This window comes from Nycticebus coucang, chromosome 2 (genome assembly GCF_027406575.1).
Source record: "Nycticebus coucang isolate mNycCou1 chromosome 2, mNycCou1.pri, whole genome shotgun sequence".
NCBI lineage: Eukaryota > Metazoa > Chordata > Mammalia > Primates > Lorisidae > Nycticebus > Nycticebus coucang.
The window spans coordinates 144252926-144277005 of NC_069781.1; the positions used below are offsets into that span (position 1 = coordinate 144252926).

Here is a 24080-nt window from a genome sequence, read left to right on the forward strand (position 1 = left end):
TAACCAAGGAATCATTGATTTATCAGCAGAACTCAGTCTAGCTAAATTACTCTTCCCTGCTTCTTTTAAATTTTTATTTTTTACCGGGGACCTCTACCCTGCTTCTTATGAATGAACTGTCTTTGTCTTCCTTGGGAGAAACCATGATAGTGGATCCTAGGGAATTTCTCCATTCCAGGAGGAGCCATTGGAGGGACAGCCTAACGTGGGTTTCCTATGCAGCTCCTGAAAAACAAATCTGTTTCAAGTGTCTCCAGACAGGCTGTCGCTAAACCACAAACTCTCATCCCTTCCAGGGTTCGGTCAATTGGCATCTGGGAAGAAAGCCCCCAAAGGCGAAGACGCCGTCCCTGCTTCTCTAGCCGCCTGAGACCCGCTCCTTACCCGCTTGTCCCCCTAGGGCCTCGCCGAGGACACTGCACAAAATGCAGCTTCACTTGCTGACTGCTCTTGGGAATTCGCATTTTAAATAAGCGCCACACGGAACTCCGATGTTGACCACTCGGTCAGAAAATGGCACTTGGTGAAATACAAAATTGCCAAACTCCCAGCTCACTCAGGTTCACGCTCCGCCCTGCCCAAGCCCCGCCCAAGCCCCGCCTCGGGTACCGCCCCGCTTCCGCGCCCCGCCCACCCACTACGCTTGGCGGACGGTCGCCCTGGGGGGGAAAAAACCCAGGCAAGGACACGGGGGCGGGGCCTTGGACACGCGCCATTGCGCGTGCGTACGCGACTTCTTGCGTCATTCGACCGCGCCCCAGCTTTCCGCGGCCACCCTGGGTGCTGGAGGCGGCGGCGGTGCTGGAGGTTGACCAGGGCGGGTTCCGCTCTGCGGTCCCCCATGGAGGAGGCGGTGTGTACGGCTGAAGCCCCGGATGCTCTCACTTCCCACTGGGCCTCGAGGAAGGCGGTGGCTAAGCGAGCGCTAAAGGGGGCGGCCTGTGCAGGAGTGTGAGCCACGGTGCCCAGGGACAGATTGCCGAGGAGAAGCCGCGCGGCCGGCCTGCCGACTGGACTAAGGTCGCCACCACTTCCTTTCAGGCAGGCGCGTAGGGGCTGACTTGCAGGCCATCCTCCCGGTTTGGGGCGGGCACGGGCCCATCAGGGCAACTTTCCTTTCCGGGTGTTTAGGGATGGAAGCGGTTTTGCTATTCTTCCGCAGTGAGGAAGCCCCCTGTGAATCAGAAGGCTGTTCGCATCCCATGGAAACTTAGCTCGTTGGCCCTGCCAGGACTTCTATTCATTAAGTTCATTAAAATGATTTCATTTGTCTAGATGAGTTTTAGAAGGTGGTTTCAGCTACTGCGGGGGTAATAATGGCAGTTGTACAAGCCTGAACGTTACGTGTGCTGTAACATTTTGAACAGGGCTGTTGTAATTTCCTAACTTTTATGAAATAACTCAATTCTATTTTCCTCTCCAAACAATTGCATAAAACTCTGTACATTTAGTTCTGTGTTTGTGCCTCTCCAATTTCTTTACTAGAATGTCAGTTCGTTTGGTACAGGACTACATCTTAAATTCTTTTTCTAGAAATTTTGTATGTACCACGTGCCTTAAAAACATTAGTACTTTTTTTAAATAAGAGGAAATAGATAGTAGAGATCTTTCATTTCTGTAAATTGTCTGTTGAAGCAGTACCTTATGCTGGATTTAGTAGATTTTATGTTAATTGGTTAGTAAAACGAGTAAGGAGGCTAGTAATCAAATTTTTAAAAGTACTTAGTAACTTTATTCAGTACTTTTGCCTACTTGTGTATTTTCTTCTTTCCAGGCTGGAGCTACTCTGCCAGGGTTTAAAATTCTAAATGCGAGTAAAGGTTAGTATTTACGAGGAAATGAGAGTGAATAAATCATCTCTAACTTCTTTCAGCTTTTTTTTTTTTCTTCATGAGAGAGCATATTAAACTTACATGTAAGTTAAAATTTTAATTTATAACTACTGTTGTTAAATTATTTAGGCGGCGCCTGTGGCTCAGTGAGCAGGGCGCCGGCCCCATATACGGAGGGTGGCGGGTTCAAACCCGGCCCCAGCCAAACTGCAACCAAAAAATAGCCAGGCATTGTGGTGGGCACCTGTAGTCCCAGCTACTCGGGAGGCTGAGGCAGGAGAATCGCCTAAGCCCAGGAGTTGGAGGTTGCTGTGAGCTGTGTGACGCCACGGCACTCTACTGAGGGCAATAAAGTGAAACTCTGTCTCTACAAAAAAAAATAAATAAATAAAAGAAATAAAAAATAATAATAAAAAATAAAAAATTTATTTTAGGTTCTGTAGTATTTATAAATACAGAAATGCCTTTTTTTTTTTTTTGGCCGGGGCTGGGTTTGAACCCACCACCTCCAGCATATGGGACCGGCGCCCTACTCCTTGAGCCACAGGAGCTGCCCAATACAGAAACGCTTTTAAGAATAATTAGCCAGGCTTGGCGCCCAGTAGCACGGTGGTTACGGCCACATGCACCGAGGCTGGCGTGTTCTAACCCAGCCCGGGCCAGCTAAACAACAATGACAACTGCAACAACAACAACAACAAAAAGCTGGGCATTGTGGCAGGCACCTATAGTCCCAGCTACTTGGGAGGCTGAGGCAAGAGAATTGCTTAAGTCCAAGAGTTTGAGGTTGCTGTGAGCTATGACTACATGACACTCTACAGAGGGTGACATAGTGAGACTCTATCTCAAAAAACAAAAAGAATAATTAGCCAGATTAGAGGCTGGGGAAAAAAAGCTAACTTTACATAGCAGTGAAAACCAAGCAGAAGTAAATACTGAGAACTCTATAAACTTTTAATGTGATTGGGCAATCAGTTGCAGGCATAGAGTCCACTTTCTGTGGAGGTTCGCTTTCTTGAGCTGTAAAGAAGGGATAATGATACCATCTCTTCATTATTGTGCAGGATAGAAATGATGGATGTAAGTCACACAAAGAGGGTTAATGTAGGTGCTCGATAAATAGTATCTGTTATTATTAGGGAGATATAATTTAAAAAGAATTTCACTTGTTTTCGGGATATTATGTATTTTTTTTCTCCATTGGTAAAATAAGCTTCATTTAAGCTCTGATTTATTTATTTTATTTTTTCTAATTATTATAAGATGATTTTTACAATTATTTTTGTTTTTAAGATTAAGCATCCTTATTGAAATTCCAGAAATATAGTCCTCGCTGATTCTTTGGACACCCACACCTCAAAAAGTTAAAAGTGATTCTTCAATTTTTTTTTTTTTGTAGAGACAGAGTCTCACTTTATGGCCCTCGGTAGAGTGCCGTGGCCTCACACAGCTCACAGTAACCTCCAACTCCTGGGCTTAAGCGATTCTCCTGCCTCAGCCTCCCAAGTAGCTGGGACTACAGGCGCCCGCCACAACGCCTGGCTATTTTTGTTGTTGTTGCAGTTCAGCCGGGGCTTGGCTTGAACCCGCCAGCCTCGGTATATGGGGCCGGCGCCTTACTGACTGAGCCACAGGCACCGCCCGTGATTCTTCAATTTTCAATGACAAAGTGGAAAAAAGGAACATGTTTACAAGCTACAGTCCAATTCTTCTGTCTTTTCAAGAAAGTCTTACTTTGGGCGGCGCCTGTGGCTCAGTGAGTAGGGCGCCGGCCCCATATGCTGAGGGTGGCGGGTTCAAACCCAGCCCCAGCCAAACTGCAACAAAAAATAGCCGGGCATTGTGGCGGGCGCCTGTAGTCCCAGCTGCTTGGGAGGCTGAGGCAAGAGAATCGCGTAAGCCCAAGAGTTAGGTTGCTGTGAGCCGTGTGACGCCACAGCACTCTACCCGAGGGCGGTCCGGTGAGACTCTGTCTCTACAAAAAAGAAAAAAAAGAAAGTCTTACTTTGCTACCAAGCTGCAAACCTTAAGGAAAGCCAGGTTTTCAAAAAGCCAACAAAACTCAGAAATAGGAATCTAGGTATCAGTCCAAAATTATCACCCCCAAACACTGCTGTTGCAGAAAAGGGTAGGAAGCCAAATTCCCATTTCTTATCAGAGAAGACCTTTAAAAACATGCCAGAAAGTTAGTAATTCTGGAACTACAGTAGCATAGACAGATTCAAAATACAGATAATTAAAGAACATTCAGCTTGGGAATATATTAGCTTTTCTATTATTCTAATGGAGGAAATAAAAATGTGCTGCTGGAATATTAACATTATTCTTACTAACAGAAGGTGAGAGGATGGAATGTGGAATGAAAGGTAGCAAAAGAGAAGTTGTTTTGAATCTAGGTTCTGCTGCTCCGGAAGTTGAATAAAGCTGAAACTCTGGGCAGCGCCTGTGGCTCAAAGGGATCAGGCGCTGGCCCCATATGCCGGAGATGGCAGGTTCAAACCCAGCCCCAGCCAGAAACTGCAAAAAAAAAGCTGAAACTCTTCTAAGCCAGTATAATTAAATTCTACATTTGGCCTACACCATTTACTATATACACCACTAATAAATATCAAGTGACCAATAGTGTTTGTGGTTTTAAAAAATACTTTTTTTTTTTTTGCAGTTTCTGGCCAGAGCTGGGTTTGAACCTGCCACCTCCGGCATACGGAGCCAGCACCCTACACCTTTGAGCCACAGGTGCCACCCAAAAAATACTCTTAAGATTATTATAATTTTATTTCTATTCTGGAAAGTAGATCAAAATGACATTGGACCATCCAATCAGTTATAGAATAAAGGGCTCCTTCCAAAGAGAACTTAGCAGATATTTAGGTGGAAGGGACATGAGTGACATGGAGTGAATGAGATCAGGCTCTCAGGAATAAGGCTTCTCTCCAACCCCAGCTCTACGGGAGCAGCAACAGAATGTTTTAGGAATGCTTCTCAGAGATAAAACTAGAGGGCTGGTTCTCAGAGACAAAAAAGATCTGTAAATTTAACTCCTGAGCCTCTTTGCCTTATTTAAAGCTTGGGGAAGAAAATAAATATTTAATTTTTAATTATGCAGAGCTTTGGGCACATTATAATATTTAATATTCTGTAGTTTTTCATTTTCTGAACCTTTGGCTTAGAATTTTTCTCAGTGTATATTACATGTAAAAATGCATGAATGTGCCTTAATCAGTAGTACCACATGAAAATATACACCTTGTTCTTCCATAGCGTCTACATAGGAAGAGTGATTGGTATTTTATTGGTGTATTTTGTGATTGTAATATTGTGAATATTAAGATAGACTTCTCTAGAAAATAAAGCAATTGTTATTAGGGGCAGAGGTGAGGGAGGAATGAAAGATGGAGGTCAAAGGTACAAAGCAGCAGATACGGAGGAGGAACAAATTTGGGGATAGAGTGTACAACATGGGGATTAGTATTAAAATTGTATTGTAATAGGGATTTTTGTTAAATAGATTTTAGTTGCTTTTGTCACAAAAATGTTAACTACATATTATAGGTATTTTCTTTACTATAGTAACCATTTTATTATCTGTGTATATTGTAGCATCATATTGTAAACCTCAAACATACATGATAAAATTTATTTAGGAAAGACGTAAAAGCCAGCTCTGCGCCCATAGCTCAGCAGTTAAGGTGCTGGCCACATACACTGGGGATGGCAAGTTGGAACCCAGCCTTGGCCTGCTAAAAACAATGACAACTACAACCAAACATAGCCAGGCATTGTGGCCAGTCCCTGTAGTCCCAGCTACTTGGGATGCTGAGGCAAGAGAATCACTTAAGCCCAAGACTTTGAGGTTGCTGTGAGCTGTGATGCTACGGCACTCAACCCAGGGTGAGATAGTGAGATTCTGTCTCAGAAAGAAAGAAAAGCCCCACTTGACAAGCTTAAAAAAGAAAACGAGGACGGCGCCTGTGGCTCAGCGGGTAGGCGCCGGTCCCATATGCTGGAGGTGGCGGGTTCAAACCCAGCCCCAGCCAAAAAAAAAAAAAAAAAAGAAAATGAAATCTGTATTGCAGAACTGAGAGCACCTGTCACCCTAGAGCATGCTCAGTGTTAGACATTTTTGCCTATGTTTTATGTAAGTAAACTTTTTTCTTTTTTGAGACAGAGCCTCACTCTATTCTCTGGGTAGAGTTCTGTGGCATCATAGCCCACAGCAAACTCAAACTCTTGGGCTCAAGTGATCTTCTTGCCTCAGCTACCTAAGTAGCTGGGATTACAGGCTCCCACCGCCATGGCTGGTGAGCTTGCTTTTTTCTTTTCTTTTCTTTTCTTTTCTTTTCTTTTCTTTTCTTTTCTTTTCTTTTCTTTTCTTTTCTTTTCTTTTCTTTTCTTTTCTTTTCTTTTCTTTTCTTCTTCAGTAGAGACAGGAGTCTCACTTTTGCTTAGGCTGGTCTTGAGCTCTTTTTTTTTTAAGCACAGCACTCTACCCAGAGCAACATAGTAAGACTCTGTCTCAAAAATCAATAAAAATAAAAAGATGGATTTGGAAATTTGGACTTACTATAAACAGCTTAGTCACTTAAGCTTTTAAGCAAAAGAATGAGGTTAGCAGAGGTGTGTGTTGTAGACCAGCACGCTATGCCATGTATTTGAGCTGGACCAGGGTTGGGAGATACACTAAGGCAGAGGTCTGGGTCTGGTACCCAGAGCAGGCATGGGATGGTATTTCAAAGGCAGAAGCCCTCTGGCACTCTTGGCACTTGTGTCCATAAAGGGTGACAAAGATGGTGTAGCCATTCAGAGTACAAGTAGGAACAGACAGGGCAGAGAAAACACCTGCACTGGGAGCCTGATCTGAACTGCCACTTGTGTTCCACGTCTGGGACCAAAAGGAGACTCCTGTGGGGGTGAGGAATGTGTCCTAGCCCCCACTGTGTGACAAATTACTTAACATCTCTGTCTCATCATCAGAGGCCCTTACCACATGTTTTTTCAAGTCTTTGTGAAAATAAAATGTCAGAAGTGCTGTGACAGTGAAAAGCTGTATGTGTATTTCAGTTGGTATAATTTTGTTTGTTGACTTTGGCAGTTGGGTTGCTTACAAATCTTAAGAATAGTAGTACATTCTTTTTTTTTTTTTTTTTAAGTAGTGTTCTCATTCTGTTCCCAACACTGGATAGAATACACTGGCACTATCATAGCTTACTGCAGCCTCTATCTAACTCCTGAGCTCAAGAGATCCTCTTGCGGGCAGTGCCTGTGGCTCAGCGAGTAGGGCGCCGGCCCCATATACCCAGGGTGGTGGGTTCAGGCCCGGCCCCGGCCAAACTACAACAACAACAACAAAAAAATAGCCGGGCATTGTGGCGGGCGCCTATAATCCCAGCTGCTTGGGAGACTGAGGCAAGAGAATCACGTAAGCCCAAGAGCTGGAGGTTGCTGTGAGCCATGTGACGCCACGGCACTCTATCGAGGGCAGTAAAGTGAGACTCTGCCTCTACAAAAAAAAAAAGATCCTCTTGCTTTGTCCTTCCAAGCAGCTGGGACTACAGGTGCCTGTCACCATGACCTGCTAATTTTTTTTTTTTTTTAATTTTTTAGAGACAGGATCTTTCTTTTTTTTTTTTTTTGTTTTTTTTTTGTTTTTTTTTTTTTTGGCCGGGGCTGGGTTTGAACCCGCCACCTCCAGCATATGGGACCGGCGCCCTACTAGCTGAGCCACAGGCGCCGCCCAAGACAGGATCTTTCTATGTTGCCCAGGCTGTTCTTGAACTCCTGGGATCAAGTGACCTTCCTGCCCTGGACTCTGAAAGTGCGGGGATTATAGGCATGAGTGGCTGCACCTGACACTAAATAATCATTGTTTCCTGCTCCTTAAATTACCTGTTGTCCACATTATTTAGGAAGGTTGACCAATTTCATTTTATTTTCTTTAAGATGTGTTTATTCCTTTTTTGATATGCCTTCATTTAATGAAGTTCACATTATAAGTATTCATAAATATTAGTAAAATCAGTTGTGAAGATCACATTTGCTGAAATTTAGAATAAGATGAAAATTCTAAGAGTCTTTAAAAGTGTGTTTAAAATTTCATTAAGTTATTTTTAAAATGTTTAGTTCTCTCAACTGTGGAGTCCTTTGATCATCTTCATAACTTCTGTGTCTGGTACATAAACAGCTACTTAGTATGTGTATTAAACAAATGGCCGGGCAGCGCCTGTGGCTCAGTGAGTAGGGTGCCGGCCCCATATGCCGAGGGTGGCGGGTTCAAACCCAGCCCCGGCCAAACTGCAACAAAAAAATAGCCGGGCGTTATGGCGGGCACCTGTAGTTCTAGCTGCCCGGGAGGCTGAGGCAAGAGAATCGCGTAGGCCCAAGAGTTAGAGGTTGCTGTGAGCCGTGTGACGCTACGGCACTCTACCCGAGGGCAGTACAGTGAGACTCTGTCTCTACAAAAAAAAACAGATGGCCATGTGCAAATAACTCTAGTGGGTGGGAGTTATTCCATTTGAGCCCCTCTGAGAAGTGAAGTAGGCAGGTTCCCGACCCGTTGCTCTGCATATCTCGTTGGGGAACGTAGTTGAATTGAAATTTAGCAAAGTTTTCTTGTTTAGCTGTGTTTTGTGTTGTTATTTTTTTATTTTTTATTTTTTTGAGACAGTCTCAAGCTATTACCCTGGGTAGAGTGCTGTGGCATCACATCTAACAGCAACCTCAAACTCTTGGGCTTAAGCCATTCTCTTGCCTCAGCCTCCCAAGTAGCTGGGACTACAAGGCCCGGCTATGTTTTTTTGTTGTTGCAGTTGTCTTTGTTGTTTTAGCTGGCCTGAGCTGGGTTCGAACCCCCCAGCCTCCGTGTATGTGGCCGGCATCCTACCCACTGACCTATAGGCGCCCCCTTGTTTAGCTGTTTTTAAGCCTGCCCCTGCCTTGTGGCTAATCCTTAAGAATAAAAAAAAATCTCTGATGTAGACTTTAAGCTGTGATTGCCCTTCATTTCCATAGAGTGGGAGCAGAGTGTCACCAGGTCTGAGAGGAGTGAAGCAACACATTCCTTTTGGGACATTCACACTGCTGCCCTATTTTCAAACTGTAAGTCAGAATGAGATAATTCATTTTCTTAGTTGGTGGCCAAAGAGTACCTACCACCCAGCTTTCACAAGAAGCTCTGTTTTCTGCAGACAGTTTTTGGTTTTTTATAAATTGTGGTGGAAATTTTAGACTTAGTGTAATAAGCCTGTTCAGGTACATATGTTAGCTGTCGCAGTGGCATATTGGAATAAGCCTTTATGATCATGCTCACAGTTCTGTGGGTCACCTAGGATAGTGCTTTTCTATGCATTTCCCTCTGTTGTGATCAGTGGGCTGCCCAGGTTATGCTCTTTACGTGGTGATGGCAGGATTCAAAGGGACAAGCAGAAGTGTGAGGGACCTCTTTACATATGAACTGGGAACTGGCCATTGTGTTGCTTACACTGCCTGGCATCAGGCAAAGCAAGCTTGATGGCCAAGCTCCAGGTGAGTGGGCTGAGGAAGAATAGGCTTTTCCTTGCAGTGTACAGGAATCACAGTGTTCCTCAGAAGGAAAATTAAACACACTTGTTTGGATTGATTATCAACTCAGTGTGATAATGCTGAATTTATTATTATTATTATTATTATTATTATTATTTTGAGACAGAGTCTCAAGCTGTCACCCTGGGTAGAGTGCCATGGCGTCACAGCTCACAGCAACCTCCAACTTTTGGGCTTAAGTGATTCTCTTGCCTCAGCCTCCCAAGTAGCTGGGACTACAGGCTCCTGTCACAATGCCCGGCTATTTTTTGTTGTAGTTGTCGTTGTTTAGCTAGCCTGGGCCAGGTCCAAACCTGCCCCCCTTGGTGTATGTGGCTGGCACCATAACCACTGTGCTACAGGCGCTGAGCCAATACTGCATTTATTATGAATATAGTGTGTTATAAGCCTTTAACTATCTTTTGTCTATCCCTAATGACTTTTTTTTTTTTTTTTTTTGTAGAGACAGAGTCTCACTGTACCGCCCTCGGGTAGAGTGCCGTGGCGTCACACGGCTCACAGCAACCTCTAACTCTTGGGCTTACGCGATTCTCTTGCCTCAGCCTCCCGAGCAGCTGGGACTACAGGCGCGCACCACAACGCCCGGCTATTCTTCTGTTGCAGTTTGGCCGGGGCTGGGTCCGAACCCGCCACCCTCGGCATATGGGGCCGGCGCCCTACTCACTGAGCCACAGGCACCACCCCCTAATGACTCTTAAGACTAAAACTATTAATCATTAAGTCTAAAAGCTATCACTGTTTTATTCAGGGAGTTTGGCATAATGCCTATTACTTAGGGCATCACATGTCCAGGAAGTGCTGTTTGAGTGGACGAATAAGGTAATTGAGGGGCTAGGAGTTTAATTTCCTTTGGTTAAAGGCCGGAGTCTATGACTTGAAGAATGGAATAGTTGGCTAGTTAGTAAGGATCCTGACTGACTTGCAGATTAGTTCTGGGACTCAGTAGTAGTTAAACTGTGGGACTAAAAATCCAACATATACTAGAAAGTTGTATGTCTAATTATTATGTAATCAGCTGATCATAAGTCTTATTTCCTAAGTGTTATTTTTTTCTCTGCTATCCACAGTTTGCTTTAGTTCATTTGTCAGCCAAGTTCATGCATTGGCTATTTGGAAAAAAAATTTGCAAATGCTTTTGTGGATTGAGCCCTCTGGGTGCCATGGTCCTCATGTTCTCTTAAGGCCACCAGTACCACATCCCATGACCTGGGAGACATCTCTCTATGAACCACGTCATCCTCTGCTAACAAGATAATATGGAATATGCCTTATGTCAGCAGATCCCCAAATAGGCTAAATTAATAAATTACTGTCTGCTTTTGTCAAATATAGTTTTAAAAAGAACACGTATTGGCAGAAAAATTTGAATTTCTTTGTGGAGATTATTCAAAAGGACTCAACTTTATGAAATTGATAAATGCATTTTATTTATAAGGTAGATTTGTATATTGTTAAGCCTGACTTTTTATTCTGTAGAGTATTTTTTTCCTCATCAGCAAAATTTTAATACAGTGGACTGTTGGATAAAACTGGAAACTTTAAAAAATATATATATATATATAATCAGAGTTTAAAAAATATATATATAATCAGTTTATGAAATCAATTTAAAACCAAGTTTAAACCATCTTTTGCTATAATTGGAAGAATTGGTGCTAAATTTAAGTAATGAATACATTTATTAATATTTATAATGAAGAAAATATTTTTCTTTTTGAGAGGAGAAATAGTGTAAAATTTTGAATTGCATGTAAGCTGTTGTGATCATTCTGTGAAAGTCTCATTCCATTTTGTATTGTTCAGATTTGAAGACTGCATCATCTTGCCACCAGTACCAGCAGTTTCTCTGTTCTGTGATCAGTGTGATTCACAGGCACTTCTTAAGTCACAAACGAAATGAGCCCAGGGCGTGGAAAATATGACTTTTATATTGGCCTGGGGTTGGCTATGAGCTCCAGCATTTTCATCGGAGGAAGTTTCATTCTGAAAAAAAAAGGCCTTCTGCGACTTGCTAGAAAAGGCTCAATGAGAGCAGGTAGGTTGTACTCTATGTGACTTTGAAATGACTTCAGCATGTACTTTGTAGAAGACCACCTCTTTATTCTTAGTAAGTATATTTGAAACTTTATGACTGTTCCAGAACTGGACATGTTTACAGAGAGTCAAACATCAGTTTTGTAATGAGAAAAATAAAAAGTGAGAAGATACCATAATTTATTAACTCCTACAGTTACTGTCAAAGTGGAAACAGGGACCAATGCCAAATTAGTGTCCAGCCTTTTCTTTGAATTTCAGTATGTCTTCAGAGAAGGAAATAAGGGTCCATGATTAGAATCAGAACTTACTGAAGGGTGGGATCTTTTGTCTATGACAGTGAAAGTTCTGACTTTTACCTTAGACATTTTGCCTGATAATCTCAAATTAGCAGACAGGAAGGAAAGTTTCCCTGGCTTGAAGAGTACCCAGTTCAGTGAACTCTCCTGGATTTTGTAGGTTGTTTCTCCAGAGACTGCTGACAAGTCAAGACCCTGGGGGATATCAATGTGATTTACGCCATTGATACCTCGGGCACATCCCTGAAGCATTCATGACAACTTCCAGGGTGGCTCCTGTGGCTCAAGGAGTAGGGCGCTGGTCCCATATGCCAGAGGTGGCGGGTTCAAACCTAGCCCCGGCCAAAAAAAAAAAAAAAACACACACAGACAACTTCCAGTGCTACAGGGCATTGTGGTCCCTTTCCATTGTTCTGCCTCTGCTTCAGTTCTGTACCCGATTGGACCTCAAGAATATACCTGCTTTGGCAGTAAAAAATAGCGCCCTCTCTCTTCCCTGTGCCATCGCTAGGGTTAGCCCTAATTCAGCAGTCTTCAAACATAGAGCACATTGGTGAAGTGGAGAAGGCATTGGCATCTACTGCTTATTTACCTAGCCCCTCATTTTTTGTTTTGCAGTTTTTGGTCGGGCTGTGTTTGATCCCGCCACCTCCAGCATGTGGGGCCAGTGCCCTGTTCCTTTGAGCCACAGGCGCTGCCTATCCAGCCCCTCATTTTTTGTCCAAGAAGAGGTACTTTAATTATCCATGATGAATATGCTTGTAAAGGATTCATTCTCCTTTGCTTTTTCTTTTGGAGAGTGGCTTAAATACTGATTGCTTCCTGACTATTAGTTTGATCAAGAAGAAAGCCAAGGAAAAAGCAGAGTGTGTTTTTTAGCAATCCCAGAGTGTGAGACCTGTCCTGGTCAGCACAGGACCACTGTCTCCAAGGCTGTCACCTCGTAAGTGGGATTTCTCTCTCCCCCAAATGGCTTGTCCACTTCAGACTAATTTATTTGAAGTTGGGTTATTTCTTACTGTTTCATTTTCTGTTTTTTTTTTTTCTGTGACGGAGTCTCAAGCTATCGCCCTGGGTAGAGTGCTGTAGCATCACAGCTCACAGCAACCTCCAACTCCTAGGCTTAAGCGATTCTCTTGCCTCAGCCTCCCAAGAAGCTGGGATCACAGGTGCCCACCATAACGCCCAGCTATTTTTTGGTTGTAGTTGTCATTGTTGTTTGGCGGGCCCAGGCTGGATTAGAACCCGCCAGCTCTGGTGTATATGGCTGGTGCCCTAGCTGCTTGAGCTACAGGCACCGAGCTGGTTCATTTTCTTTACTTTGTTGAAGCTGAGTTCACAAAACAAAAGAAGGAAATGTGAGCTGAATGTAAGGATTGATTTTATTCCTTCCTTAGAGTATAGTAAAACCTAAACATTTTAAAACATTCTTATGATCCTCATATTCCCTTATTATTATCTAAGAAATCCCCTTGTACAGTGATGTAGAAACCTTTATTTACAGTAGTGATAGGCTGGGTGTGATGGCTGAGACATATAATCCCAGCACTGTAGGAGGCCAAGGCAGGAAGATTGCTTGAAGCTAGAAGTTTGATACCAGCCTGAGCAAAAGTAAGACCTTGTCTGTACACAAAATAGAAAAATCAGCCAGGCGTGGCGGCATGTGTCTTTAGCCCCAGTTACTCAGAGGCTGAGGCAGGAGGATCATTTGAGCTCCAGAATTTGAGGTTGCACATTTGAGATGTGATGTCATTGTACTCTAGCCAAGGCAACAGAGTGAGACCCCATCTCAACAAAACAATAACAAAAATAAAGCGGTAATAATCAGCAACAGATTTTTAAATCCGTCATTACTAGTAGTGTAAAGTGCTTGTAACTTATACAAGACTCTGATAATCTTCCAAAGATGTGAAATGTTTCTTCATTCACAGGTCAAGGTGGCCATGCATATCTTAAGGAATGGTTGTGGTGGGCTGGACTGCTATCAAGTATGTATAGACAACATTTTAAGAAAACAGCTATATGTTAAAATATTTGCATCTACTATAGCCTCATGTTATTAGCAAATTTTAAAACTTTAAATAAATCTTGTTTTTCTACTTAACAAAACTGACATATATAATATTTAAGCATGTGGAAGTTATTGAGCAGTTTAATCGCTTATTTAATTTGAATGACAAGACTTTTTACTCATCTGATTACAACATTTGATACACCTGTGTATTTTAACAAATTGTGTTCAATTTAAGAAGGTAATTTTGAAAGTGAAAGGTTATAGAGAAATCTTGTTTTTAGTTTTTCTCCCTCTATTCTCATTTCAGTAGAAAAAGAAGTAGCTATGTATTTGGTAAGATTGTCTATCCTTGTTTTGGTGATTGCCTTTAAAAGGTACATGGGAGGGTGTGCCTGTGGCTCAGTGAGTAGGGTGTTGGCCCCATATACCGGGGGTAGCAGGTTCAAACCCAGCCCCGGCCGAACTACAACAATAAAATAGCTGGGCGTTGTGGCAGGCGCCTGTAGCCCCCTCTGCTCAGGAGGCTGAGGCAGGAGAATCACGGAAGCCCAAGAGCTAGAGGTTGCTGTGAGTCCTGTGACATCATGGCACTCTACCAAGGGCAGTAAAGTGAGACTCTGTCTCTACCAAAAAAAAAAAGGTACATGAGAAAAATTATTCTTAAGACATTGAGCCTCGACTATTTACTTGAGTATTTATTGATCATCTCTCTATGCCAGGTATTGTTCTAGGTGCTGGAATACATTAGTGAGAGAAAACCACTTAAAAATCCCTGCTCACAGCTCGATGCCCATAGCTCACTGGGTAGGGCGCCGACCACATACGTGAGGCTGGCAGGTTCGAACCTGACCCAGGCCTGTTAAACAATGACAAGAACAACAAAAAAATTAGTCAGGTCTTGTGGTGGGCGCCTGTAGTCCCAGCTACTTGGGAGGCTGAGGCAAGAGAATCGCTTAAGCCCAAGAGTTCTCCAACTCTTGCTATGAGCTGTGATGCTATGGCACTCTATGGAGGGCAACATAGTGAGAATCTGTCTCAAAAAAAAAAAAAAAAGCCCTGCCCACTTGAAGCTTATATTCTAGATTGGAAACAAACAGTAAACAAGATAAATAAGTTAAAATGTCTGTGTGTGGTCATAAATGCTAGGAAGAAAGAATATATTCAAAAGGGGACATATAAAATGGAAGATAAAGAGGTTTAAAATGTCAGGGAGGTGGTCAGGGCAAGTCTCATCAAAGAGATATTTGTGTAAAAGATGTAAAGGAAATGAGGGATCTGCCCATATGGATATTTCAGGGAAAATCATTAGAAGTAACTGAAGCCATGAAGTAGGACCACGGCTGGCCAATTTATGAGTGGTGGGTAGCGTCCAAGATGCCCTTCAGTGTGTCCACCTGGTGTGTGCACCTTCGTGTAATCCTTCACATCAAATTAGTGCTGTTTCAGTGTGATCAAAGAACACTGTGGAAGTGATGATATGTGACTTGTGAGGCTATCATAAAAGGCACTGCAGCTTTTCCCTTGATTTCTTGGATTGCCCACTCTGGAGAAGCCCCTAGGCCCTCACTGAGAGAGCCACCCAGATGTGGGCCCTCCAGCTCTAGCCTTCACAGACTGCACCCCCAGTGTAAATCTTTTCTTTTTTTTTCAGACAAAGCCTCAAGCTGTCACCCTGGGCATCACAGCTCACAGCAACCTCCAACTTCTGGGCTTAAGTGATTCTCTTGCCTTAGCCTCCCAAGTAGCTGGGACTTCAGGCACCCGCCATAACGCCCAGCTATTTTTTGGCTGTAGTTGTCGTTGTTTGGTGGGCTCGGGCTGGATTTGAACCCGCCAGCTCTGGTGTATGTGACTGGCTCCCTAGCCACTTGAACTACAGGCGCCGAGCCGCCCAGTATAAATCTTGAATGCATCTCTTGAGAGATCCTGAGTGAGAACTCCTTACTGACCCATTTCTTAAGTCTCAACCACAGAGATCATAAGGGTAAATGGTGGTTGCTTTGAACTGCCAAATTTTAGGGTGCTTGTTAGGTAGCACTAAATGACTAAAACCTCAAGAAACATTCAAGTGGCAGGAGTAGCAGGAAGGGAGTGAATAGGGAGGAAATAACAGGAGGTAATTTCAGAGATGACGCTATGAGGGCCCAGATGGAGTGAGGGCCCAGATCCTGTGGACTTTGTAGGTTATGGAAGTAGTGGCTGGATCTGACTTTGTAGGTTATGGAATCTGACTTGGGTTTTTTGTTTGTTTTTTTTTTTTTTTGTAGAGACAGAGTCTCACTTTATGGCCCTCGGTAGAGTGCCATGGCATCACACAGCTCACAGCAACCTCCAACTCCTGGGCTTAAGCAATTCTCTTGCCTCAGCCTCCCGAGTAGCTGGGACTACAGGCGCCTGCCACAACGCCCGGCTATTTTTTGGTTGCAGTTCAGCCGGGGCCGGGTTTGAACCTGCCACCCTCGGTATATGGGGCCGGCGCCTTACCAACTGAGCCACAGGCGCCGCCCAAGACTTGGGTTTAATAGGATCTCAATGACTGCTATGTTGAGGCACAGAATGCATAGGAACAGAAGCAGAAAAACCAGATGGGAGGCTCTTGCAACAATCAGGTAAGAGGCAATGACAGACCAGTGCAGTAGCAGTGAGTGCAGTGAGAAGCAGTAGAATTCTGGATATGTGTTTTTATTTTATTTTTCTGGTGAGACAGAGTCTCGGTATGTCACCCTCTGTAGAGTGCTTGGCATCACTCCAACTCTTGGGCTTAAGCGATTTTCTTGCCTCAGCCTCCCAAGTAGCTGGGACTACAAGTGCCCACCACAATGCCCAGCTATTCTTTTGTTGCAGTTGTCATTGTTATTTAGCAGGCCCAGGCCAGTTCAAACCCACCAGCCTCAGGTCATGTGGCTGGCGTGGTAACTGGGCGCTAAGCCGAATTCTGGATATGTTCTAAGGGTAGAACTGATAAGCTTTGCTCACTCACCAAAATGTAGGGTGTGACAGAGAAGAGTTGAGGATGACATGATGATTTTTGGCCATAGTAACCAGAAGAATTGAGTTGGTGTTAAACTGATGGTTAAGAGTACAGGGAGGACCTAGGCTGACGGCAGGAGTGGGGTGGGGTAGTAATGTTGGGAGTTTGGTCTGGATCTGTTCAAGTTAGAAATGCCTATACTATATTCAAGTAGATAGATGAAGTTAGATGTTGGATAGGCAGTTCCTATCTAAAGGTCCTCCAGTGATCCATGCTGAAGTTAAAAGTTTGAGAGTCAAGCCATCATTGCTATTTATTTATTTTTTTTTTGTAGAGACAGTCTCACTTTATCACCCTTGGTAGAGTGCCATGGCATCACACAGCTCACAGCATCCTCCAACTCCTGGGCTTAAGTGATTCTCCTGCCTCAGCCTCCCGAGTAGCTAGGACTACAGGCGCCCGCCACAACGCCCAGCTATTTTATGGTTTGCAGTTCAGCCGGGGTCGGGTTTGAACCCGCCACCCTCGGTATATGGGGCCGGCGCCCTACCGACTGAGCCACAGGCGCCGCTCCATCATTGCTATTTAAAGTCACAAAACTGGATGAGATAGTGTAGGAACTGAGAATAGATAGAAACAGAGGCCTAGGATCAGAGGCCTGAGAGTAGTCTGAGTTCATTCAGCTCTCAGGAGGGGAAAGAGGCTCAAAAGGAGCAGTGAGAGTGGCAGGAGACTCAAGTGAGCCTAGTGTCACAGGAGTGTTTCGGGAGCAGCATACTTCCTGGGGCCAGATGATGTTGATTGATGTAGAGCAGGTGCCATGAGAATTAAAGTGACCATTAGTTTAGCCATAAGGAAGTCTCTGATGACTTGGAGAATAGCATTTTATGGAAAACATTTGAACAGCAATAATCGATATAGTGCTTATGGTAATGGTAGACTAGATAATTGAATCAGTATTCCTGCTGAAAACAAATTAAAAAGCTGGACAGAATATAAAAATTATCCTTTTAAAACCATCAAAGTGCTACGTGACAGTGAAGAATTAATTACCTGGCCAAGATCAGGAAAGGAGTAGAACTCAGAAGAAGAAGCTGGAGATACCAGGCTGGTGTAAAAGTCTGTGTGGTTTTGAGCCATGAATTTTGTTTTATTTATTTATTTTTTTGAGACAGTGTCTCCCTTTGTCACCCTGAGTAGAGTGCTGTGACATCACAGCTCACAGCAACCTCGAACTCTTGGGCTTACGTGATTCTTTTGCCTCAGCCTCCTATGTAGCTGGGACTACAGGTGCCTGCCACAACACCCGGCTATTTTTTGTTGCAGTTGTCACTGCTGTTTTAGCTGGCCAGGGCTGGGTTTGAACCCGCAACCCCAGTATATGGGGCCGGCAACCTATCCAATGAGCCACAGGCATCGCCCTGGACCATGAATTTTAAATCATGATAACCAGACTCAAACACATCGTTAGTGATCAAAATAGGAACCGTTACAGTCAGCACATGGTTGCCAACAAGAAATAAGTTTGTTTATTTCTGTAGCCTAGAAATCTGTGCTTCTGCATTTGGTGAACTCTTGGAAAGCATTGTCTGCATCCTGCTGGTTGTGGGTGCATTTTCCCTACAGAAAATTGTCAATATATTTATAGGAGTGGCAGTTGGTTGGTGAGAGGTCAGGTAAATGTGGCAGATGAGGCAAAACTTCATAGGTCAGTTTTTTCAACTTTGGAAGCATTGGTTGTACAACGTGTGGTCCAGCATCATTGTGCAGAAGAATCGGGCCCTATCTAGTGCCGGCTGCAGTGTTGAAGTTTTTGGTGCATCTCATCAATTTGCCGAGCAGACTTCTCTGATGTGATGATTTTGCCAGGATTCAGAAAGCTGCAGTGGGTCAGACTGGCAGCAGGCCACCAAATAGTGACCATGACCTATTGGTGCCAATTTGGCTTCGGGAAGTGCTTTGGAGGTTCCTGTCAGTGCAGCTACTGAGCTGGTCATCGCCAGTTATTATATAAAATCAACTTTTCATTGCACTGCACAGTCCAGTGGAGAAATGGTTTATTGTTGTGAACAAGAATGACAGCATTTGAAAATGATGATTGCTCTGATTTTCAGTCATCTCATGAGGCACCCGCTTACTGAGCTTTTTCAATTTCCCAATTTGCTTCAAATGCCCAAACAACAGTAGAATGGTTGATGTTGAGTTCTTCAGCAACTTCTTGTGTAGCTATCAGAGGTTCAGCTTCGGTGCTTGCTCTCAGCTGGTCATTCTCATCTTCTGATGGCTCATCACTATACTCTTCATCTTCAAGGCACTTCTCCTTTGCAAAACTTCTTGAACCCCCCACTGCACTTCCTGGAACAAATGTGTTGTTGTGAGTTGTCGCCACTGCTTTATGACCCATTTTGAACTCGAAAAAGAAAATTGCTTGAATTTACTTTTTGTGTATCATCATTTCCATAGTCCAAAATTAAATACAAAATAAATGGCAAATAATTAGTCATTAGCAAAAAAAACATAAAGCAAGAGATGTTCATAAAAATGGTGTATAAAATAATCACTTTTTTTTTTTTTAGGCAGAGTCTCAAGCTATTGCCCTGGGGAGAGTGCTGTGGCGTCAAGGCTCACAGCAACCTCCAACCTCTTAGGCTCAAACGATTCTCTTGCCTCAGTTTTTCTATTTTTCCTAGAGATGGGGGTCTCAATTTTTCCTCAGGCTGTTCTCAAACCTGTGAGCTCAGGCCATCCACCCATCTCAGCCTCCCAGAGTGCTAGGATTATAGGCGTGATCCACCGCATCCAGCCAGTAACCATTTATTTGAGAATATATTCCAATATCAAATGGCAGATTTCAACAATGCAGAAATGCAGTTACTTTTGCAACACTACTTATGTATTACAGATAAGTGCAGACTCCAGCAGCAAGGGTGTCCACACTATGGCCTGTGGTCTGCATGCTCATTTTGTCAGGACTTTTTTTCCTGTAGTGTTGGATATCATGAAAAGTATGCATAGACCTTTTTTTTTTTTTTGCTCATCAGTTTTCATCAGTGTTTGTGTATTTAATGTGTGGCAGTGGAAAAAAAGGTTGGATACCCCTATTCTAGAGGACTCAGCTGAGAGTGAACCTTTGAAATGGACTATGAAGGGTCAGAGTTTAGTGCCAAGAATGGGCTGGTACTCTGGGAAGGGTTTACCTGGAGAGTGAAGTAGGAAGTGTGCAGTCTCATTTGTGTATGCTGGATACCTCTGGCCTTGGTCCTAAACTGCCAGTGTTCTTTGGCTACATGGAAGAAGATAGTAAAAATTCTTCCTTAAAGAAATATCATCTTCACCTTTTTTTTTTTTAGAGGCAGTGTCTCTGTTGCCCAGGCTTAGAGTACAGTTGTCTGATTGTAGTTCACTATGACCTTGCACTCCTGGATTCACATAGTCCTGCCTCACCTCAACCTCCTGAGTAGCCAGGACCATAGGCATATGGCACCACACCCAGCTAATTTTTTACTATTTGTAGAGACAGGGTCTTGCTTCACCCTGGCTGGTGTGAAACTCTTGGCCTTGAGTGATCTTCCTGCCTTGGCCTCCCAGAGTGGTCGGAATATAGTCATGAGCTGTCATACCCAGCCACTTTCAATAAATAGTTAAAGAAAAGATATTTTAAAAAGAGAGAGGGATCACCTGAGGCTAGGAGTTTGAAACCAGCCCCAACAACATGGTAAGACCTTGTCTCTCCAGAAAATAGAAAAATTATCTGGGCATGGTGGTATTCACCTGTAGTCCCAGCTACTCAGAAGGCTTAGACAGGAACCCAGGAATTGGAGGTCAGAATAAGCTATGATACCACCACCGTACTCTATCCCAGGCAGTAGACTGAGACCCTGTCTCAAGAAATAAAATGCAGGGCGGCGCCTATGGCTCAGTCGGTAAGGCGCCGGCCCCATATACCAAGGGTGGCGGGTTCAAACCCGGCTCCGGCTGAACTGCAACCAAAAAATAGCTGGGCGTTGTGGTGGGTGCCTGTAGTCCCAGCTACTCAGGAGGCTGAGGCAAGAGAATCGCTTAAGCCGAGGAGTTGGGAGGTTGCTGTGAGCTGTGTGATGCCATGGCACTCTACTGAGGGCGATAGAGTGAGACTCTGTCTCCACAAAAAAAAAAAAGAAAAGAAATAAAATGCATACGAGATTGAGAAAATTTAGGAAAAACTGGAAGAAAATTGGTTCATGGAATCTCCAGATATTGGAATTATTATGTGCTTCGTATAAGGAAATTCTACCAATAAACTGGACTATAGTAATATTACAGATTTATGGAAGAATTAAATAAACATTAGGGAATTTAAAAAATGCAATAGTGAGGCTGGGTGTGGTGGCTCATGCCTGTAATGCCAGCACTTGGGAGGCCAAGGTGAAGTGGATTGCCTGAGCTCACAGGTTTGAGACCAGCCTGAGCCAGAGCAAGACCCTGTCTCTAAAAAATAGCAGGACGTTGTGGCAGGTGCCTATAGTCCCAGCTACTCAGGAGCCTGAGGCAAGAGAATCACTTGAGCCCAAGAGTTTGAGGTTGCTGTGAACTATGATGCTACAGCACTCTACTGAGGGGGACAGCTTGAGACTCTATCTCAAAAAAAAACAATACAATAATGAAAATGAGGGTGGCGCCTGTGGCTCAGTCGGTAAGGCACCAGCCCATATACCGAGGGTGGCGGGTTCAAACCCGGCCCCAGCTGAACTGCAACCAAAAAATAGCCGAGCGCTGTGGCAGGCGCCTATAGTCCCAGCTACTCAGGAGGCTGAGGCAAGAGAATCGCTTAAGCCCAGGAGTTGGAGGTTGCTGTGAGCTGTATGATGCCACAGCACTCTACCAAGGGCCATAAAGTGAAACTCTGTCTCTACCAAAAAAAAAAAATAATAATGAAAATGAAATTGCCGTGACTGTAGGTTTAGTACGGCTGCTGATGTAGTGAACTAGAGGTGGTTTTGAAGAAAGTATCTAGAATGAAGCAAGCAAAGACAAAAGGATGGGAAGGAGGGTTATGGAACAGAGGATCCAGTGAATCATTGGAGTTTTAGAGTAAGACGGGACAAACAGAATGGAGAAGAGATTTTTGATGGGAAAATGGCTGAGAATTCTCTAAAACTGACCAGTTATTCAAACCACTGATTGAAGAAGCCTCATGAAACCAATGAAGAATCTCTGAAAAGGAAATTGGGCCTAAACACATCATAGTAAAACTAACAAAAAACCAAAGACAGAGTATTTCAAAGCAGTCAGAATAAAACAATGTCTGACTGACAGCTTAGTTATCAGCAACAAGCTTCAAAGTGCCAAGAATGTAGCTGGCAGTGGAATCCTCTACTCAGTAACAATATCCTTCAGGAATAAAACTAGACCAGCTGACAGTGTAACCTCACTAAAGCCAATTTACAGGGTGTTCAGTTAGCAGAAGAGAAAAGTGATATAAGTGGAAGTTCAGAGATACAGGAAGGGAGTAAGTCTGAGTACATCGGAGGGAGTACTGATGAAGAAAAGTAATAACAAATGGCTCATGGACTTAATATCCATACATAAAATTTTAAAATGTACAATATTACACAATACCACAACTGTGCTTACTATAAGGAACTGTAGTTCTAACAACAAACTGGACTGCAGTAACATTGCAGATTTGCAGCAAATAAATTGGTAGGTTTAATAGATAAAAGGTAGATAAATAGATTAAAGGTTTCTAAGGTTCTGACATCAGGAAGGACAGTAGAGATAAACATTAACATTATAGACTCTACAGGTTAGAGACATATAAAAAAGGATGGAGGAAAGAATGGAATTTTTACAGCAATAAAGACTAGAAAATTGAATTGCCAGACAGATGCCCCGTAAGAAATGGGAGCAGTAAGACAAAATCCAGAAAGTGGGACTTCAACTTTTACCCCCCCCCTTAAAGAAATCAGTGTTGGCTCGGCACCTGTGGTTCAAGTGGCTAAGGCACCAGCCACATACCACCTGAGCTGGTGGGTTCGAATCTAGCCCGGGGCCAAACAACAATGACAGCTGCAACCAAAAAATAGCCAGGCATGTGGCGGGCGCCTGTAGTCCCAGCTACTTGGGAGGCGGAGGCAGGAGACTCCCTTGAGCCCAGGAGTTGGAGGTTGCTGTGAGCTGTGATGCCACAGCACTCTACCCAGGGCGGCAGCTTGAGGCTCTGTCTCAAAAAAAAAAAGAAAGAAAAAAGAAATCAGTGTTATCAATAAGTAGGGATGGGTGAGTATGCTAGCTAAAAGCTACTTGAGAATGCAGGTAAATTCTGATTACATTTTATAGGAGCAAGTCATGTATAGAAGACATTTTAGAGGTCAAAGAGGAAAGGGTTTATTAAGACAATTAAAAGGGAAATCCAGAGTATGAAAGGGATAACTCACATGCTTACTCAATAAGATTCATGCCTAAAATATATAAACTAATAAAGAGAAAAACAATCTAAAAGATAGGAGGTAAAGTGAGTAGCTACTTCCCTAAAAGATTTCATCTGGCCCATAAACAAATGGAAATGCACATGAAGGCTAAATGCAATAATCCCCTATTTCCACAGTCTAGCAAAAGATGTGGAATAGAGGGAGCTCTCACTGCTGAGTGAAAATTGGCCTATTTGGAAAGCACAGCCAAGGGGGATCCTTTTATGAGATCAGCTCCTCCCCTGCATAGGACTCCCCTGCATAGGACTCCCCAGCACCTTTTCAACTCAAAGTCCTTGCTGGTAAAGGGACTTAATTTCTTTTTCTTTGTCTTTTTTTTTATTTTTTTATTTTTATTAAACCATAGCTGTGTACATTAGTATGATCGTGGGGCACCATACACTTGGTTCATAGATCGTTTGACACATTTTCATCACATTAGTTAACATAGCTTTTGTAGCATTTTCTTAGTTATTTTGCTAAGACCTTTACATTCCACATTTACTAGGATTCACATATACCCTTGTAAGATGCACCGCAGGTGTAATCCCATTAATCCCCCTCCTTCCCCCTCCCTCCCCCCCCCTTTCCCCTTTCTCCCTATTCTTAGGTTATAACTGGGATATAGCTTTCATGTGAAGGTCCTACATTAGTTTCATAATAAGGGTGAGTACATTGGGTACTTTTTCTTCCATTCTTGAGACACTTTACTAAGAAGAATATGTTCCAGCTCCATCCATGTAAACATGAAAGAGGTAAAGTCTCCATCTTTCTTTAAGGCTGCATAATATTCCATGGTGTACATATACCACAATTTATTGATCCATTCGTGGATCGATGGGCACTTGGGCTTTTTCCATGACTTAGCAATTATGAATAGGGCTGCAATAAATATTCTGATAC

At 43.4% G+C, this 24080-nt stretch overlaps 1 protein-coding gene across 10 annotated transcripts in view; it reads left to right on the forward strand.

Annotated features, from left to right (window-relative positions):
- Positions 1-734: 734 nt before the first annotated feature.
- Positions 735-24080, forward strand: part of NIPA2 (NIPA magnesium transporter 2) — a 36639-nt gene continuing 13293 nt past the window's right edge. The window contains exons 1-7 of one of the 10 annotated variants that reach the window (XM_053582056.1): positions 736-1020; positions 1775-1820; positions 4495-4568; positions 8841-8927; positions 9853-10229; positions 11214-11445; positions 13675-13731. In XM_053582056.1, the coding sequence (XP_053438031.1) occupies positions 11307-11445; positions 13675-13731 (196 nt within the window). In that variant the 5' untranslated portion in view covers positions 736-1020; positions 1775-1820; positions 4495-4568; ... (1 more) ...; positions 9853-10229; positions 11214-11306. Of the gene's footprint in view, positions 1021-1774; positions 1821-4494; positions 4569-8840; positions 8928-9852; positions 10230-11213; positions 11446-12361; positions 12475-12504; positions 12687-13674; positions 13732-14064; positions 14091-24080 lie in introns of those variants that run through there. The other 9 variants (XM_053582057.1, XM_053582058.1, XM_053582054.1 and 6 more) reach the window with 9 other exon arrangements.